The 20,120-nt window shown below is 38.4% G+C and overlaps 1 protein-coding gene across 1 annotated transcript; it reads left to right on the top strand.

Annotated features, from left to right (window-relative positions):
• The first annotated feature begins 368 nt into the window (after nucleotides 1-368).
• GABRA6 (gamma-aminobutyric acid type A receptor subunit alpha6) lies at nucleotides 369-19,961 on the top strand. Its single transcript, XM_038740305.1, has 9 exons — nucleotides 369-630; nucleotides 818-936; nucleotides 2,376-2,443; nucleotides 5,752-5,972; nucleotides 6,054-6,136; nucleotides 6,468-6,611; nucleotides 7,683-7,835; nucleotides 10,200-10,459; nucleotides 19,445-19,961. The coding sequence occupies exons 1-9, from the start codon at nucleotides 593-595 to the stop codon at nucleotides 19,712-19,714; spliced, it is 1,356 nt and encodes a 451-aa protein (XP_038596233.1). The 5' UTR covers nucleotides 369-592; the 3' UTR covers nucleotides 19,715-19,961.
• Nucleotides 19,962-20,120: the final 159 nt, after the last annotated feature.

The following is a 20,120-nucleotide window of genomic DNA, read 5'->3' as shown; positions in this document are numbered from 1 at the left end:
ACAGTTAAATAAATTTTAAATGTTTTAGAATGGAAAAATTTAAATTTTTTTTTTTAGTATTCAGAAAGTTAGCCCTGAAGAGGGTCATTGGAAAAAAAAATGAAGCTGTTCCAATAATCTCCAGGCACCATAAAAATAATAAAAACTGAGTCCATTTCCAACATAATCTCCATCAGCAAGATGCCAGCGCTTTTCCAGATTTCCTAACAGGTCCCTGCTAATTCCGTGCCAAAACTAGCAGTGGATTTCTTCCTTTTAATCTCCCCTAATGCCTTATTCGATTATTGTCACTGGCCTCCGACTGTGCTCCGTCCCTTCAAACTCTAATTTGCCAACTGAGCCAGTCAGATGAAGCTGAGCCGCAGAGACAAAATCAAAGACTACACACATAAGCCTACAGAGACAGACGGACGGCCACAGCCATACCCACCCCAAAAATGGGGGAAAGGAGGAGTTAAAGGGGATGGGAGAGGGACTGGTCACACCTTCCTCTTAAGGATCAGTGGGTGAAAGAGAGGGGTGATGGGTTTTGAAACTTGCTGCACTTGACCTGTCGGTGGGGTCTTGGGGGACTTGTGGACCACGCTGAGCTATGGCTTCGCTCCTGTCCTGGCTTTTCATCACCATATGGTGAGTGAAACGACCCCTGCAAAAAGGGCTACCCAGATACCGGGGCTGGTCCTTGACTCCTACCCACCCTAACGAAGGGAAAGGGCACCCAGGGGGGAATATGTCCCAAGACACAAGTAGCCCCGGGTCCAGCTGGAGGTGGCAAGGGATGGGTGAGAGGGCAGGTGCCCCTGTCTTTCTCCTCCAGGTTGGATCACACCCTGGGAAACCCGAAGGATGAAGGGAACCTCTACTCGGACAACATCACCCGGATCCTGGACAAGCTGTTGGACGGCTATGACAACCGGCTCCGGCCGGGTTTTGGGGGTGAGGACTCCCCTTCTTCCCCCCTCCTCTGGCCCAGGCCTAGTTCCTAGACTAAACCCCACTTTTCCTCATCTCCCCCTTCCTTCCGTGTCACCCAGATTGGCCCCCTTAGCTCTCCCAACCTCACACCACTTATGTCCACATCTCCCAGACTGAGCCCCCTTTTTCCTCTCCTCCTCCCCTTCCCCCTGCCCTACCCCCTTCCCCTCCCCACAGTACCTGCGTATATGTTTGTACAGATTTATTACTCTATTTTACTTGTACATATTTACTATTCTATTTATTTTGTTAATGATGTGCATTTAGCTTTAATTCTATCTGTTCTATTTGTTTAATTCTATTTGATGACTTGACACCAGGCCACATGTTTTGTTTTGTTGTCTGTCTCCCCCTTCTAGACTGTAAGCCTGTTGTTGAGTAGGGACCGTCTCTATATGTTGCCAACTTGTACTTCCCAAGCGTTTAGTACAGTGTTCTGCACACAGTAAGTGCTCAAGAAATACTATTGAATGAATGAATGAATGAATGTCGTTGTATTTATTTGTATCGATGCCTGATCACTTGTATTCATCATCATCAATTGTATTTATTGAGCGCTTACTATGTGCAGAGCACGGTACTAAGCGCTTGGGAAGTACAAATTGGAAACATATAGAGACAGTCCCTACCCAACAGTGGGCTCACAGTCTAAAAGGTGTACTGGAAACATTAATGTCTGTCTCCCCTCCCTTCTAGACCGTGAGCTCGTTGTGGGCAGGGATTGTCTCTATTGCTGGATTGTACTTTCCCAAGCGCTTAGTGCAGTGCTCTGCACACAGTAGGCGCTCAATAGGCGCTGCCTGAGAAGCAGCGTGGCTTAGTGGAAAGAGCACAGGCTTGGGAGTCAGAGGTCGTGGGTTCTAATCCCACTCCTCCACTTGTCAGCTGGGTGACCTTAGGCAGGTCACTTAACTTCTCCGTGCCGTAGTTCTCGCATCTGTAAAATGGGGATGAAGATTGCGAGCCCTACCTGGGACAACCTGATGACCTCGTATCTACCCCAGCGCTTAGAACAGTGCTTGGCACATAGTAAGCGCTTAAATTCATTCAATCGTATTTATTGAGCACTTACTGTGTGCAGAGCACTGTACTAAGCGCTTGGGAAGTACAAATCCGCAACGTATAGAGACGGTCCCGTCTAGGCTCACAGCCTAGAAGGGGGAGAGGTTGTCTTTTAACATTTAACAAATGCCAACGTTATTAATAAGCACGACTGAATGGGTGAGGGAGGGAGCGGGCTGGACGCCCCCACAAACGGGTGAGAGTGGCCGAGGGGCTCCGTATTGGACCCAGGCGAGGGGGCACCCAGCCTGCTCATTCATTCGTGCATTCAAATAAGCGCTCAATAAATACCACTGCTTGACTGATCCCCACCATCACCCCTCCGGACTCTGTTTTAGGCGCCGTGACAGAAGTCAAGACGGATATTTACGTGACCAGCTTTGGCCCCGTGTCAGACGTGGAGATGGTAAGTGGCATCACCATCTGGACGTCTTCTCCAGGCAGGAGGCTCTAATTAATTAACGATGGCATTTGTTAAGCGCTTACTATGTGCAAAGCACTGTTCTCAGCGCTGGGGGGAGGGATACAACGTGATCAGGTTGTCCCACGCGGGGCTCACAGTCAATCCCCATTTTACAGATGAGGTAACTGAGGCTCAGGGAATAATAATAATAATGATGGCATTTGTTAAGCGCTTACTACGTGCAGAGCACTGTTCTAAACCCTGGGGGGGATACAAGGTGATTAAGTTGTCCCACGTGGGGCTCACAGTCTTAATCCCCATTTTACAGATGAGGTAACTGAGGCTCAGAGAAGTTAAGTGACTTGCCCAAGGTCACACAGCAGACATGTGGCGGAGCCGGAATAGGGAGCTGCTGAGTCCGTCCTCATTAGAGCAAATCATAATAATAATAATAGTAATAATAATAATAATAATAATTATGGCATTTGTTAAGCGCTTACTATGTGCCAAGCACTGTTCTAAGCGCTGGGGAGCTTACAAGGTGATCAGGTTGTCCCACAGTGCTCACAGTCTTAATCCCCATTTTACAGATGAGGTCACTGAGGCTCAGAGCAGTTAAGTGACTTGCCCAAGGTCACACAGCAGACATGTGGCGGAGCCGGGATAGGGAGCAGCTGAGTCCGTCCTCGTTAGAGCAAATAATAATAATTATGGCATTTGTTAAGCGCTTACTATGTGCCAAGCACTGTTCTAAGCGCTGGGGAGCTTACAAGGTGATCAGGTTGTCCCACAGTGCTCACAGTCAATCCCCATTTTACAGATGAGGTAACTGAGGCTCAGAGCAGTTAAGTGACTTGCCCAAGGTCACACAGCAGACATGTGGCGGAGCCGGGATAGGGAGCAGCTGAGTCCGTCCTCGTTAGAGCAAATAATAATAATTATGGCATTTGTTAAGCGCTTACTATGTGCCAAGCACTGTTCTAAGCGCTGGGGAGCTTACAAGGTGATCAGGTTGTCCCACAGTGCTCACAGTCTTAATCCCCATTTTACAGATGAGGTCACTGAGGCCCAGGGAAGTTTAGTGACTTGCCCAAGGCCACACAGCAGACATGTGGCAGAGCCGGGATAGGGAGCAGCTGAGTCCGTCCTCGTTAGAGCAAATAATAATTATTATTATTATGGCATTTGTTAAGCACTTACTATGTGCAAAGCACTGTTCTAAGTGCTGGGGAGCTTACAAGGTGATCAGGTTGTCCCACAGTGCTCACAGTCTTAATCCCCATTTTACAGATGAGGTCACTTAAGCCCAAGGAAGTTAAGTGACTTGCCCAAGGCCACACAGCAGACATGTGGCAGAGCCGGGATAGGGAGCAGCTGAGTCTGTCCTCGTTAGAGCAAATAATAATTAATAATAATTATGGCATTTGTTAAGCGCTTACTATGTGCCAATCACTGTTCTAAGCGCTGGGGAGCTTACAAGGTGATCAGGTTGTCCCACAGTGCTCACAGTCTTAATCCCCATTTTACAGATGAGGTCACTTAGGCCCAAGGAAGTTAAGTGACTTGCCCAAGGCCACACAGCTAAGTGGCAGGGCCAGAATTAGAACCTACGACTTCAGACTCCCAAGCCCGGGCTCTTTCCACTAAGCCATGGTGCTTCTCTCAATTGAAACTGAGAGAAATTGAAATCGAAATGCTTCTCTCAATTGAAATTGAAAGCAAATGATTGGGTTGCATCTTCTCCATAACCTACATCGCTCAACCTGATCACCTTGTATTCCCCCCAGCGCTTAGAACAATGCTTTGCACATAGTAAGTGCTTAACAAATACCACCATTATTATTATAAGGTATACCACAATGTTCGATTCCGGAGGAGTCAAGAAGTCATTCTCCCTGTGGTAAGAGAGGGGCCCGCAAAAGAAGGAAAAGTTAGTCAGCGAACTGACTCTAGAGTTAGAGTTTGGACACATTAAATCTCTCCTTTTCCTAAAACAGCTCGGACCTCATATCATAAGATCTGCTGCAGAAAAAGTCCTGTGGAAAATGGACTGGGGATTTCACTGTCTGTTATAACTTTCCTGGAGGTGGACAGTGGAAGTTACAACAGGTCGGATCTCAGGAATACATATTTGACATGTTTGAATGATAAGGGAGCGATTCGGGAAGGCTGATTCTTTTAAACTTTCATTTTATTGGCAATTCAATCAGCGTTCTAGGGATGGAGATACAAGCATAGAGGATCACAATATTTTCCAGCTTGCATTTAGAGTAAACACACAGAACAACCTTTGAAATTTGAGTTCATTCTTATGATCCCTAGCCATCTCTTCAGCATGCCAGCATAAAAGGTATGAAAGGAAAAGCATTACTATAAAACATTAATAGAACTTATAAGAGAAATGCCATGGTAGATTAGTGATAATGGGGAATACTGACATTCTCCTTTGTGCGTTGTCCATTTTGTTTTCTGCTTAGTACCCCAGACTCTACGAAAGTAGTTTTTGAAGGAAACGGAATGATTAACTGCCCCAAATTCCTCATATTGTTACCTTGGCAGTCACAGGCCACGGCATTAATTTTCAGTATGTAGTGCCATGATACTTAATACTTAAGTAGCTTAACCATATACATTTGAAATTCTAGGCTGTAATCTTTACATTTAAAAACACCTTTGACTCATACAAAGTATTTGAAAGTTATAGATTGCACTGCTGTTATTTCATATAATTTCAGTTGTCCTTCACAAAAATACCTTGCCACTTGCGGATTTAATTTATCATTAAAACTCAAAGATTAGCATAGTAAATATTTGAGGAGCACATTAGCTGATTTTTAATGAATTTTTAATCCAGGACCTTTCATATCCAAGTTTTGATCTGTGGATCTCACTGAGGGTGCTTAACAAACTATCAAAATTAAAAGATAGAAGTACAATCTTGCCTTTTTAACTGATGACAAAATGATGGAAAAATATATTCTAGGGGAAACTGGATGAACCTGTAGTGGCAAAACCTAGAAGAGAACTCAGAAACTCCCTATCATTAGGCCCCTGTTCTTTTCCTCTTTAATATAATTCATAAAACCAAAAAACAAAACATAAAAGCAATTGTATTTTTCCTCACACTATATAGTGCTGTTCCTCAGTTTTCCAATTGGTGACAAAGGTACATAGCTACATTTGGGATTATACAATATATTTAAATATAAAATTATTTTAGTCTAGATATTTGTAAGCATCAGTAGGATTATAAATCTAAGTATGAGTGTAAACCACAGTTTTTAGTACAAGTGATATTTGTTTTCTCTTAGGAATACACAATGGATGTTTTCTTTCGTCAGACATGGATTGATGAAAGATTAAAGTTTAGAGGACCAACTGAGATTCTGAGATTGAACAATTTAATGGTCAGTAAAATTTGGACCCCAGATACATTTTTTAGGAATGGCAAAAAGTCAATAGCTCATAACATGACAACTCCCAACAAACTCTTCAGGATAATGCAAAATGGAACCATTCTGTATACAATGAGGTGGGTATCGCTCTCTGTTATTCTCTTATCTTGTTTTTTTTTTAACTCTCTAATACTGTTTTCCATTTCAATATGTTTCAGACTTACGATAAATGCTGACTGTCCCATGAGATTGGTCAACTTCCCTATGGATGGGCATGCTTGTCCACTGAAGTTTGGGAGCTGTAAGTTTGAAAGGTTTCTACCATCCAAATGTGTTATTCAATCTAAACAATTGTTTGAATAATAGTATTGGCATCCTAGGAAGCTGAAAAGTAGTTTCACTATAAACTATACATACAAATTGGAGCTACTTACTGTTCTCAGCGTGATTCAACAAAATAATTAATTCATCTTGTAATGCCTTCTGCTGTTCTTACACAGAGTAGTAGCAGGCAAACAAAACTTGAGTTAGCCACATATTGACTTGAATTATAAATCTTCACTTGCATTTTTTTTTAAAATGGCATATTTTGTCAGGTGAAAATTAATTGGATTCACTGTTTTGACATTCAGATGCTTATCCCAAAAGTGAAATAATTTATACATGGAAGAAAGGACCCCTCTATTCTGTAGAAGTTCCTCAGGAGTCTTCAAGTTTACTCCAGTATGATCTGATAGGACAAACAGTTTCAAGTGAAACTATTAAATCCAATACAGGTAAGGATTTTCATGAGCTGGAATATTATCTATCCTGTAGAAGGAATCAATGCATGATTCTAAACCAGTATAGCCACAGTGTATTTAGTTTAATTACCTTTCCTTAGCTCCTCCTTGCCTTGTAATTCCTGAAAAGTTTGCAAAAAAAATTTACAATATTTAAGTGCTCAATCATCAATCAATCATATTTATTGAGCACAGTACACTGACTAAGGCACTTGGGGGAGAACAACACAACAATATGAAGACAGATTCCCTGCCACACTGAGGGGTAGATAGACATAAATATACAAAAAAAATAATATGTACATGAATGCTGTGGGTATGGGGGTGGTAAATAAAAGGAACAAGTCAGGGCGATGCCAAAAGGAGTGGGGAAAGAAGAAATGAGGCCTTAGTCAGGGAAGACCTCTTGGAGGAGGAGGTCACGTAACTAGGTAGCATGCCAGAGTCTCATTCGTTATCATAATTAACCAGACAAATTGCTCCACCAACTAAGAATGGCCATGCACCCCCACCCACAGAATCAAGAAAGAGCTATTATTCTCTCAATCCTTTCAGTGTCATGCACTGTAGAAAACACTAGGATAGGTACATGATAATCAGATTGGACACAGTCCATCATGTCCCACATGGGGCTCACAGTATGAATCCCCATTTTACATATGAAGTAACTGAGGCACAGAGAAATTAGGCGAGTTACCCCAGGTCATATAAAAGACAAGTGGTGGAGCTAAGATTATGACACAGGTCCTCTGACTCTTAGGCCCATGTTCTTATCCCCTACGCTCTGCTGCTTCTTAACTATTTTAAACTAGATACTCATATACATGCAGTATTTGTTGTAACGTTCAGGAACAATGTTATTTAGATGATGATAAAATCATTAAAATGAGACCTGTTTTATCTCTTTTCTATCATTTGTTGATCAGCCAGCTGTATTGTAAGAGAAATGTTGTTTCCTATTATTTTATCCCAGGCAGGACTAATTTAAAACCTTGCACTTTTTTAGTTTCAGTTGCATTTGTTTACACATTGTTGACAATAACACTGATATACATGTCTCAACAGGTGAATACGTAATAATGACAGTTTATTTCCACCTGCAAAGAAAGATGGGATACTTTATGATACAGATTTACACTCCCTGCATTATGACAGTCATTCTTTCTCAGGTGTCTTTTTGGATTAATAAGGAGTCTGTTCCTGCCAGGACTGTTTTTGGTATGCCTTTACTGTCTCTGCATCAGTTTTGTTCATCCATCACCTTTCTTCCATTACATATTTATTTTAGGCACTTCAACTGTTCTTTTTAGCAAACCAAAGAAAACATCTAATGTAAACTTACATTTCCTCCCCATTGGTTCTAATGTAGCCTAAAATGCTTGTGGAAAGATATAATGCAATAAATGTACTATTATGCATAATAGCCAAAATCCTGCTTGGTATAATTTTGTTTTAATATACACGCTATCCCTGAATTACATTGGATAGTCAGATTTTATTGACTAAAGAAAGATCAACAGGTAGAAATATAAAAGTGACAAGGAAGCTAAATGAAAGGTTAAACAAGAAAAAATAAACAAACTTCTCAGCACACAAGGATATGTAATTATGTTCCCAGATCCTGAAAGCAGACTTCACCACAACCTCCATTTACCTTGTAAAGTTGATTTTCAGGAGTTGAGATTGCACTATGTTCCTCCAGAATAAAATGGTGCTATAGTAAACAAAACATGTTATTTTTTTAAAATGATGTTATGTACCAGTAACTAATATAAATGTGTAGTAATTCAATACATTCAAATTAGGTAATTCTGAAAAATTTCACTGTAGCTTATATGTTTATACATGTAAAAACAAGTTTCAGTGCATGTTTAATTAATTTCATATATATATATATAGAAACAAAACAGCAAACATACTTATATAACTGTAATATGCTCCTGCTACTACAATACTGAGTCTATATCTAATTGTATATTGTAATTTTAAACTAGATTGAACCACCATTTGAAACATATTCTTGTCACACTGACAGATGCATTTAGATGAATGTACATAACTTGTCACTATGTCATTTTATTGGCCAACGATGAAGCCCAGTTGATAATCAACTTATAAGTATATTTAAAAACAGATTACAAAAGAGATATACTCTGATATTAAAATTTAATGTTGTTTTGAAAACGTCTAATGTTAGAGGAGTACAGATTACGTTACTTGGAATTTGCATGTGACCAACACTTTCTAAATAAAAAAAAATGTTCAAGCCCATATCAAAAACTTTTTATTAAAATTATTTGATAAAATACTTTTGACCTTGGGAATCTTATTTTTCTAAAATCAGAATTGATGCATTCATAGTAGTTATGGTAATTTAATTATTACCCAGATATTTCAAAACAAAAGTTTGATTGCTTGTTCAAAGGGTGATTATAAACATTTATCCTATAATTATTTTCATACAGAATGATTAGCTGTGTTAATGAGTCTTACAAATTAGCTCAAAGTTTAGAGAGAAAACAAATTTTAGTTAAAATACAATATGAGGACATGTTGCTCGATTGGTATTTTCTCTGAACTGTTACAAAAAACGTATTTTAGCTTTTGTTTAATTTTGTAGAAAGTGATTAAAGTTGATGATATATAGTTCTCCATTGAAACATTTTCTCTTTGAAAAGCAGATTGATGATAAAAAAATTCACATCTTTAATCTTCAAATCTTCATTAAGGTACTTTCCCAGAGTTAAAGATAACTAACAACCAGCTATAATAAATCAATGTCTTTTTTTTTACTGGAGGTGTAGCCTATTGGTATATCTGATCTTAATTTTACCAAATTCATCATCTGTCTGGAAATTCATATAAGCATCATGTATGAGATATAGTAGGGATGTAGTCTAAGATCTCAAAACAGCCAATCCTTTCATTTTGTATGTAAAAATAATATTTATCAAATAAAAGTCATTTCAACATTTAAAATTTGGTATGAAGTTTCCTTAAAGTCATGCGGTATGACTTTAAGATATGCATTTCAGATTGGGAGTCTTGCTGTTTACTTTAATATTACTCTAGAAATATTGGAAATTACCAATATACATTTATCTAACCCACATTAAAAAAAAAACTTGGTCCACAGGATTACACTGGTAACAAGAGAAAAATACATTTAAAGTTGTATTCAAGGTGATTAGATAAGAGGTGTTTTTCATGGGCTTTTTTAAAGCAATTGTTAGAGGGATTTTTTAAATCAAATCTATCCCATAAAACATGGATCTTAATGATAATATCCAACAGAGCACTGTATTTAGAGACTGGAAACATGCAGTAGAAGTGAATGACAAAATTATTGTCCTCAAAGAGTTTATGATCAATTAATCCTTAACATAATTCTTCCAAATATTATTGCAAAGGACTTGAATGGATCAGGTCACCCAAAATACAAAATATGTCAATTTTCTCCGCTGTCAAGATCAATTGGTTGTTCTTGATAATTTAGGGGATGTTATCTGAGAATATATATTTTATAGCACTGAAATTGAACAGATCCAGAACTCACACTTCCATTCTTCTTTTTCTTTTCAGGAATTACCACCGTTTTAACAATGACTACTCTAAGCATTAGTGCCCGTCATTCTTTGCCCAAGGTGTCCTATGCTACTGCCATGGATTGGTTCATAGCTGTGTGTTTTGCTTTTGTCTTTTCTGCACTCATTGAGTTTGCAGCCGTCAACTATTTTACCAATCTTCATGTCCAGAGAGCAAAGCGTAAGGCAGCCAAGGCAGCAGCTCTGGCAGAAGCCCTGTCAGCAACCACGGACCCAGAAAAGGAGAGGATTGTCTCGGTAAATTGTTGACTTTTTTGTTATTATGCTGCCTTTGAGATGAGCTAGCCAAAACAGTAATTCAGTTACAATTGAATAATACTTCTGCAGTCTTAGTTGGGAACAAATTACGTTACCTGGTCATATTCATTTTGAAGTTATCAGCTTCCTCTTCAACTTGAGAAGCAAAAGCTTAGTAAAAGTTATTCTCCATTCTCTTTCAAAAAATTGAGATATTTCTCAATTTGTACTTCTTATTTGTGCTGACATGTTTCAGCGTCTATGGAAAGATTTTAAAAACATATATATTCTTAGATTTCACATTTCCTTTCAGCAATAGAGCATATGCCATGTTTGGATGAATAAAATTTCTCAACATACTTGGCCTTCAGAGTACGAAGCATTTCTATTATAGACATACAGGATGTGAAAGTCAATTGACTGTTAGATCAGATCAGAAAATGAATATGTGTACACTAGAAAACATTTCTGTTATTTCCTTTGAGTAATTCCTCTCCTGAAGATTAAAATTTTAGAGGTATTTATATTGTATTAGCTACAATGCACTGCCCAAGACATAGATACGGCTGGTCTCTCATAGGAAATTACAGCATGAAAAATTCAATGTCAGTTACAGAGAAAAACACATTCAACAAATGACTCTAATCTAAAAATAGCAAGTAGTTTATTAACAGCTTCTTTAAAAATGTCATTATGATGATGCACTGGTTTGATTTTAATGTGTTCCCAAGAGTATCATAAATTTTCCCCAAATGTTATATCTATCACTCTTTGGCTGTTCCAAACTTTGCTAAATATAATCATGAAAATAATCATGTTAATCTAATGAGAATTAGGCAGAGAAATTAAAATGGACTGCTTTGTCTTTTCTATTTCATTTAAACATAGTTGGAACGGGAATCAGCAAATTAGCGGGAACTTGGAGCCTGGATCAAAAAGGATAACAAGAGTAGGCCCATCACCATCAGTCAGTTGGGCTGATGTGCTGTGGGTATTTAAAACACTTGATGGGTGTAGTGGCATATTAATTCTTTCATTAAATCCTACTTATTGAGTACCTACTGTGTGCACAGCACTGTACTAAGCTCTTGGGAAAGTACAATACAACAATAAACAGTGTCCATAACAAGCTCACAGTCTGGAGTGGGAGAGACAGACATCAATACAAATAAATAAAATTACAGATATGTATCTAAGTGCTTTGGGGCTGGGAGAGGGGAAGAGCAAAGAGAGCAAGTCAGGGCAATGCTAGTGGGAGATAAGGAAAAGTGGGGCCTAGTCTGGGAAGGCTTTTTGGATGAAATGTGTCTTCAATGGCTTTGAAGCAGAGGAAAGTGGTTGTCTGTAGCATTAGAGGAGTACAGAGACAGGATGTGGGATAGGAGTCAGTGGGGAGAAAGGTGAGACTGAGGCACAGTGAGAAGGTTAGCACAAGAGGAGCGAGATGTGAGGGCTTGACTGTAGAAGGAGAGAAGCAAGGTGAGGCAGGAGGGGGAAGGTGATGGAGAAGTTTAAAGCCAATGGAGAGGAATTTTGCTGGTCTAGTAGGGAGAACTCTTGCCACTGAGGAAAAAGCACCCAGGAGGCCTGGGTTCTCATTCCTGTTCTGCCTGTAGCTGGCTAGCATGGGTGAAGATTACACATGGACTTGGTATTGTTCTGCATTTCTGTCTACCTACTCTCTCCATGCTCCCAGGCAGTGGAAGCATAATTGGCAGGGCCAAAAGAGTTTAAGTGATGTTAGCATAGCATTTCACTGTCCAGGTTCTTAGTCTTGAAGTCTTAGGACAGAGGCTCATCTGTCATCCCTGGTTGTAGACACTACTATTGGCATTTTAAGTAAGCTTTGGTTTATTGGGGATTAGCCTGAGGATTCATTTAGGATTGCACATGAACCACAGCTCTTTTTAAAATCAGATGAGTGTATTTTCTGTGGACAGATGTGTTATTTTTGCCTCGCAATTTGGGAAGGCCTAGAATAATTGTACTTCCCAAGCGCTTAGTACAGTGCTCTGCACACAGTAAATGCTCAGTGAATACGATTGAATGAATGAATGTAATGTTAGCAGGTGAGCTATACCTTTGCCATTGAGAATAGGACCAAAATGAATTTTGGAGTTTTTTAATTTTTTTTTTTCAAATGGGGATAAGTACTTTATAAAACTGTTTTACAAAGATGACTTAATAGCTAGATCATTTTCCCCCACTCTGATCCTGTCATCTCTTTCTTTTTGATACTAATCTGCTCATTTAAACCAGTGTGTGTGTGTGCGTATGTGTGTGTGTGTGTGTGTGTATTCATATCTGTGAATGGTGATTCTAACTCTGAAAGTATTTTTTCATGACAAAATATTTATAGACCCAAAAGTTGTAAGTGGAGCAAGCAGAATTAGAATTTACCTGAACTTGCTTATTCTTTGGGCAAAATGTACTTGTGAGAAGCAAGGCAAAATAACAAGTCTAGTAAATTATATTTATGGATGCAAATAAGGGTTGGGAAAAAAAGATCAAGTTCAGTACTCAGAAACTCACTGGCACTTTTTTATTTGTCTCATATTATGGAATTTGAAAATTTGGACATTTTATATGAAACCACCAGAAAATCAATATTTTTCAGAAGTGCACATTTTCTGGGAAATTTCTAGAATTATGTCTAATTGTTTTCATAAATTATAATCAAAAGAACATCAAATGACAACTTAGATTACTCAATGAAGCTAGAAAAATATTAAGGTAGAAATAGTATTACACTTAAAAATGGCAACATTAAAGGAATGGAAGTTTTTTTATAAATCCCTAGACTCAGTATTTGTGAAACATGTGACTAATTAAAAATGAACTCATATATTTTATAACACATTGGCATATTTATTGCTGCTGTACAAAAGCCTTGGAAATATATCAGAAAGAACATTCATCATGCATCTCCTTTGCCGAGCATAAAGTATACCTATTATTATGACCCCATTATCTTTCCCAAATTCCCTTATATTTAAAAATATCCATGTTTTTGTGATCAAAATATCATTATGAGTCAATTTCCTACTGGAATAGCAAATTAATGTTGGCTTAACTTGTATAAAGTACTTTTAAAATCAAGTTCTATATTTATCACAAGATCTGATTTCCATTGGAAGTTATTCTGAATAGGGCTATAAAGTTTGAAGTAAAAGATCGCTTTGCTGTTGCATTTGAAAATACGTAAAAGTTATAATAATAATAATCACAAGTACTTCCAAATCTATTTCTAAGATCTCACTCAATGTTAGCCTGTTAGCCACCTGTAGTGATTTTTTCAATGGTATTTGTTAAGAGTTTACTATGTGCAAGGCACTGTACTAAGCACTCTGGTAGATACAAGATAATCAGATTGAACACAGTCCAAGTCCCACATGGTATTCACAGTATTAATCTTCATTTTACAGATTAGGTACTTGAAGCACAGAAAAGTAAATGACTTGGCAAGGTCACACAGTAGATAAGTGGCAAGGCCAGGATTGAGAACCCTGGTCCCAGACCCATGGTCTTTCAACTACACCATGCTGCTTTTTAAATCTCTGATCTTTAGACAATACCTAGTGATCTGTTTAAAAGGCTTATGGTTTGGGGCATTTTATTTTTCTTCTGCTTCAGAGAATCAACTGTGCCTTCATTCCAGCATATAGGCATTGGTTTGCCTGTTCTTCGTCTAGCACCAAACCTTTCCATTTCACAGATCTTTTTCTAATTTTTCACATTTTTAGAGCTCTATTTTCCTGGAATCTGCTACAGTTTTAAATGTCCTTCTTTTAGTCATTGTCTCTGCTTCTTCTTCGGCTGCTCTTCTCTTCATAAGTATTTTTCTTGGTATCTTGAATGTTTCAGTGTCTAGATTTTGCCCAGAGCAGAGGAATCATATCCACGGGACCAGAGTGCTTCTGGTTTCTCAGATGGTTGTTCACTTAACGTCAAAATAAGTCACACAAATGGCTTGTTTGACCTCCATGGCAATCTAATTTAATGACGCTTGCTAGCGCTCCTTTATATCCAATTTGGCTCCAAAAGATTTTTGTTACGGTGGGTGCACCGTTTGTCTTGCTCTTTCTTTAGGATTTTTTTCCCTAGTTGATTTGTTGTTTTTCCATGATATTTTAATTTTTGTGAGCACTTATTGAATACCAATATGTGCTTGGAGTTAAAAAAATAAAGGAAAACTTTATTTGGCTTCAGCTTGCCTTGGGCTGCTTCAGCCTCTTGTAGAATATGGGAAAACTCTTATTTCTCCCTTCATCTGGCCATTAGAGGTCATTTTAGGATATTCCTGAATAAGAAGTAGACAAGTATATTTATACATACAGATAAGGAAGAAAGTGTATCCTCTAAGAAAGCATAATTATGACACATTCTCATCCCAATTAAACAAATTGGGATCTTGAACAACCTTTTTAAATCCAAGATATATCAAAATGCACTTTTCACTTATATTCCTTCTAACTATTCTCAGAATGCTGCTTTCTTCTACCAAGAACTTTGTTAGTCATAATGGTCAGTTAACTAAAGTTTGTTTTTTTTGAAATGGCATTGTCATTTTGAAAACAAAACAATGGTCTAAAAATATAGATGGCAGGATGGCTCTCAGCAGCAGGTCAGCCCTGTGTGAACTCAAAACTGCAGGTGTTCCACTCAAAATGTGTGACAGCCACAAGCTGAGCACTCATCTGGACTCTGACAGAAGTCTATTTTAACAACACATTCCATACAGAAGCACTTTGGCTTACTGAATTTCAGGTTAAGCCCAATGCATTTGTAGGGTAGCCAAATTCTTTACCAGTATTTCTCATTTTACTTAGTCTTTCTGCTTTTGAGTTCTATTTCAGTTATTCAGGGAACTCTTAGTATTCAAAATAGGATTGTTCAAGTTGCAGCATGGCTCACCTAAGTCCAAATCTTTGGTCATGGTGCCTCTCATTAACAGTGTCATGAGCTCCAGAACAAGAACTGGAAGGAGTTCAAATTAATAATAATAATAATAATGGCATTTGTTAAGCGCTTACTACGCACAAAGCACTGTTCTAAGCGCTGGGTGGGATACAAGGTGATCAAGTTGTCCCACGTGAGGCTCATAGTCTTAATCCCCATTTTACAGAAGAGGTAACTGAAGCTCAGAGAAGTTAAGTGACTTGCCCAAGGTCACACAGAAGACGTGTGGCGGAGCTGGGATTCAAACCCATGACCCCTGACTCCAAAGCCTATGCTCTTTCCACTGAGCCACGCTGCTTCTCTAAATTAGTCAATTTAGCTTCTGGCAATCAATTCAGGAAAACAGTTTCTGAGAAATGGTCAGCTAAGAGATGAGGCAGAATCTACAATATTATTCAGTGCATCATGTCTGGATTCATTTATCCATTTATCCCGAGCTTCTTGTATTCTAATACAATGCTTCCAATGAAGAGATCCTATCCATGGAGTAGGTGGATTTCTAACTAATTAATGAGTTGAAGAAGCAGTGTTGCCTAGTGGCTAGAACACAGACCTGGAAGTCATAAGGACTTGAGTTCTTATCCCGGCTTCACCACTCGTCTATTTTGTGACCTTGGTTAAGTCACTTTACTTCTCTGTGCCTCAGTTCCCTCATCTGGAAAATGAAGATTAAGACTTTGAGCCCCATGTGAGACAGGGACTGTGTCCAACCTAATTAACTTGTATCTATCCTTGTGCTTAGCACATTCATTCATTCAATCATATTTATTGAGCGCTTACTACATGCAGAGCACTGTACTAAGCACTTGGGAAGTATAAGTCGGTAACATATAGAGGTGGTCCCTACCCAACAACGGGCTCACAGTCTAGACAACAAAACAAAACATGTAGCAAATACCATAAAAAAATCTATCAATTATAATTTACTGAGCTCTTACTGTGTGTGGAGAACAAAGTCCTTGGGAAAATAAAACAGAGCTGGTGGACATGTTCCCTGCCCATGGAAACTACACTCTATTGAATATACTGGACTGATGATGTGACATGTGACTGGTTCTTGTACTACCTATCACTGCTTACAAATCTGTCATTTGGTCTCCTGATGAAACTGAAGCCTTTACTCTAAAAAGCTATCCATCTTCTTACTACAAAGCGGGATGTTCTCTCTGGAGATTTTTCTAAGCAGACTGTTGCTATCCTACAATGTTTGAAAATACATTTCAGTAGATATTTTAAATGGTTGCTTTGCCCTCCTGCTTCACATGCCCTATTTTAGCTTACTCTATAGCAGCTGCTTGGTCGTCCTGGTATCATCCAATCTCTTCACATGGTCCACTCAGCTATGAGTGCTTCTTTCAGAGGCTTTTGTTGCAATCTGTTGAGTAGGAAAGGTTTTCCAGAAGATCAGAGCATATTTTAACACAGATTCTAATATATCACATCTTCAAGTTTGTCAGCAGGTTTAACCGTGCTGAAGTTAAAATACTGTTTTATTTAATCTTATGGTGTTGGGGAAAATGACTAGACAGAAAAACCCCCAACTCTGACTAGAATGACAATTTTTAACAAAATAGCCATAGGAGCTTGGTAAATTCGTTGAGCAGACACATTCATTTAGTATGATTAGTCTTAATGGCTGGCCAAACGGAAATGACTATTCAAGAACATGTCTACCAACCTGGTTGTTTTGTACTCTCCAGAATAATACAGCAAGCATAAGTTAGTCCAGTTAATGATAACTGAGGGTTAGCTATGAATACCATGGAAGCCTGAAGATACAAGAATTGCATGTGACATGGATTGCTTCCAGAAGGGATGAGTTGACTTAGGCTCTCCCTGAAAAGAAACTGAGAATGAGAGAGGAGAATGGAATGGCAAGTAAAGAATTAAGTTGATGGATTTATTATCATAAATTGGATATATTTCTATTCTATCCAGCAGGTAGTCTTCAACTTCTAAACTGCATAACCAACTTCAGATAATCGTAGTGTAGCATATATTGTCTCTAAAAATGTGAAGATACTGACATTTCTCCAAGGTTTTTCAACCTCATCCTCTTCCTTGGCATATGGGACAACAGAATTCAAGTGGAGAGAAAATGAATGATTGTTACACTTACCTGTGTCCAAATGTCACTGAATCTAAGGGCCCTTCTGCTTCTCATATCCCTTCTGCCCATAGGAGCAGCTTGAATTCTCTTACTACTGCTTGCTTTCTAGCCTGCCATGAGATCCCTGTTCAACTGAGGAATATTTCCAGCAGAGCAGCCAAGTGGTCTTTCAGCAGCCAAAATACAAGAAAATAATTTTTACAAGAGGAAAGCTCATCTCCAGCAAGCGTAAGAATAGAGCCAGGAAAAGCCCAGAGCCATGGTGTATAATGATTGCTGGGATCTGAAAAGCAGGAATTAGGGAATTTTCTGGAAGAAGAAGTCACAGTGCAACCCACAGAAGGAGAGATGAGATGGAAGCACTAAATGTTATAAGGAGGAGACAATTAGTCTTAGACCTCTCATGCCCCAGGCATTCTAAGAACAGGGCATATGTAGACATTCTTTCTATCCCTAGTCCCCTACTCCAGTCACTGCTCACAGACCTGGAGGAGTTAGTGGGATTGCGAAAAGTGGGAAATTGGAGAAGCACAGACTCATATCTCATATCAGACCTGAATGCTGAAAGTTGCTTGTTAGACAAATATCACCACAAGCTAAGGAGGCTGGGAGAAGCCAGGGACTTCTGGTCTAGTGGTTATTCCATCTTTGATTGATTTGTTTGATACCAAACAAATGGGATGAATCTTTCACATTAGAAGTGATTAGGAATCATTTCTACTGAGAGCTAATCAATAAGAAATAAAAATGATGCTTTTGGAGAGGGATAAATCATGGTATCAAAATGAAAAAGATAGATCAAATTAGTAATATAAATTCCCATGGTTGGTAAGAGAGAAGCATAAAGCTTGGCTATGTTGGTGACATAGTGGAGGGAAAATCGAAAGCAGCAACTCTAGCTCCAGCTTTGGATCTCAAATAAAGGAGGACTATAATGGTGATTAATTCAGAGCTCATGGCTAATGCTCAGTGGATAATTCCTCCCCCACCACTTCCCCTATTAGTAATCTGTGAGTTTCTAGAAGTAGATATTCATGAAAATTAAACATCTGAGTTCCAGATGTTGGCATTTATCCAAAAAGGTCATTTTGAATAGAACATATTATTTAGTGGAGCCGGTGATACAGCATTAGTAAGGACAGATGCTTAGGAATATCCCGTGGTATTAGGCATCCTAATTGTTCACATATTTGAAATAGAAAGCCCTCCATTTTGGCCTTAATGGTCTAGGTATCTTACTTCCTCTTGCCTAAAGGCTATTCTACTGAAAAATCCAATTCTTCAAGCCAAAATGCATCTTTTGTCATGGTCCAAATTGTCAAGGTAATTCACTGTGTGAACTAAAAGTTAAATAGAAATCCAGGCAGTAAACATCTTCTTTTCCCTTGTCTCCTATGCAACAGCCTTAGCCACTCTCCCAAAATGAAACATTGGAACAAAACCCCTAAGGCACAACTTGAGGTAGAAGTAAAATGGATATGCTCACTGCTACAAAAGCACACTTGAGTCACAATTGTTTAACCAGGAAGAATAAAATGTCCAGGTAACAGGATTCTAATGGAACCAAACCCAATTACTTAAGGTTGAAGGACTCCACCTGAAATAGATAGGGGAAAAATATATCCCACTGCATTTTAAATATTTGGGGATTCTAAAGTTGATTCTAAAGTTGATTGAGTTAAAATGTGGATGATGAAATTCTCTAAAGGATGGTGAACAGATATGGGTTCTTTGACTTTTAGGGATGAGGAAAACATAAATATGGTGATGGGGTTCTTTCTTGGACTTGATGTGATAAAGAAAAGGTAGAAATGAAAAAAAATTAAGCTCAATACCTCATTTTAAAGACCAGTGAAAAATTATTTCATTTAGGTTTTGACAGATTAGAGACAATTAATACATGTTTTCCTCCACAGCACTCTGCTTCCAACTACAATTTGAAGAAGCGAATGAATTCTTTGACCTCACATAAAGTTCCATCTCTTGACATTAGCATGGTTTCTACCACTGTACCTAATTCACAATCAGCTTCCACCACTCCCCCATCATCTGGACCAAATGATGGCACAAGCAAAATAGATGAATATTCCAGGATTCTCTTCCCAGTGGCATTTTCAGGATTCAATTTGGTATACTGGATTGTTTACCTTTCCAAAGATACGATGGAAGGTAACAGTAATGTTTAAAAGCTTTCAGGCATGGTTTAACACTACAGATAATTTAGGAGAGCCAATATTGTTCTATCACTGATTTTTTAAATGTATTGTAGATACTGTCATAGTAATTATGTGATGATTATGGATTTGATAAAAAACACTGATTCTGTCAAAGGCTGGTAAAGATGGATAATTGAAAACATATATTACTTGGCACAGGACTTTAATAAACTGGGTTAACTGTTTCAAATAAATGTATAATGACATTTAAAATTAATATGTAAGTCTTGTCTCTTATTACTAACTCTGACCAGAGTAAGATTTAAGTAAAAGGAGTGAGAATAACATTGACAACAAATATCTAAATAAATTAAGTGTGGTTTTGCATGGTTTCCAGAGAGGCAAACTATAAAACATATCCTAAGTATTTTTAGTA

This window comes from Tachyglossus aculeatus, chromosome X1 (genome assembly GCF_015852505.1).
Source record: "Tachyglossus aculeatus isolate mTacAcu1 chromosome X1, mTacAcu1.pri, whole genome shotgun sequence".
Taxonomy (NCBI): domain Eukaryota; kingdom Metazoa; phylum Chordata; class Mammalia; order Monotremata; family Tachyglossidae; genus Tachyglossus; species Tachyglossus aculeatus.
Note: the sequence above shows the minus strand (reverse complement) of the source record. Positions and strands in the feature narration are given on the sequence as shown.

Excerpts from the sequence above, each read along its gene's own strand:
- GABRA6 (XM_038740305.1), top strand. The coding sequence starts at position 593 with ATGGCTTCGCTCCTGTCCTGGCTTTTCATCACCATATG. Across the intron at positions 2,444-5,751 it reads CCGTGTCAGACGTGGAGATG|GAATACACAATGGATGTTTT; the intron begins GTAAGTGGCATC and ends GTTTTCTCTTAG. Across the intron at positions 6,137-6,467 it reads TCCACTGAAGTTTGGGAGCT|ATGCTTATCCCAAAAGTGAA; the intron begins GTAAGTTTGAAA and ends TTTGACATTCAG.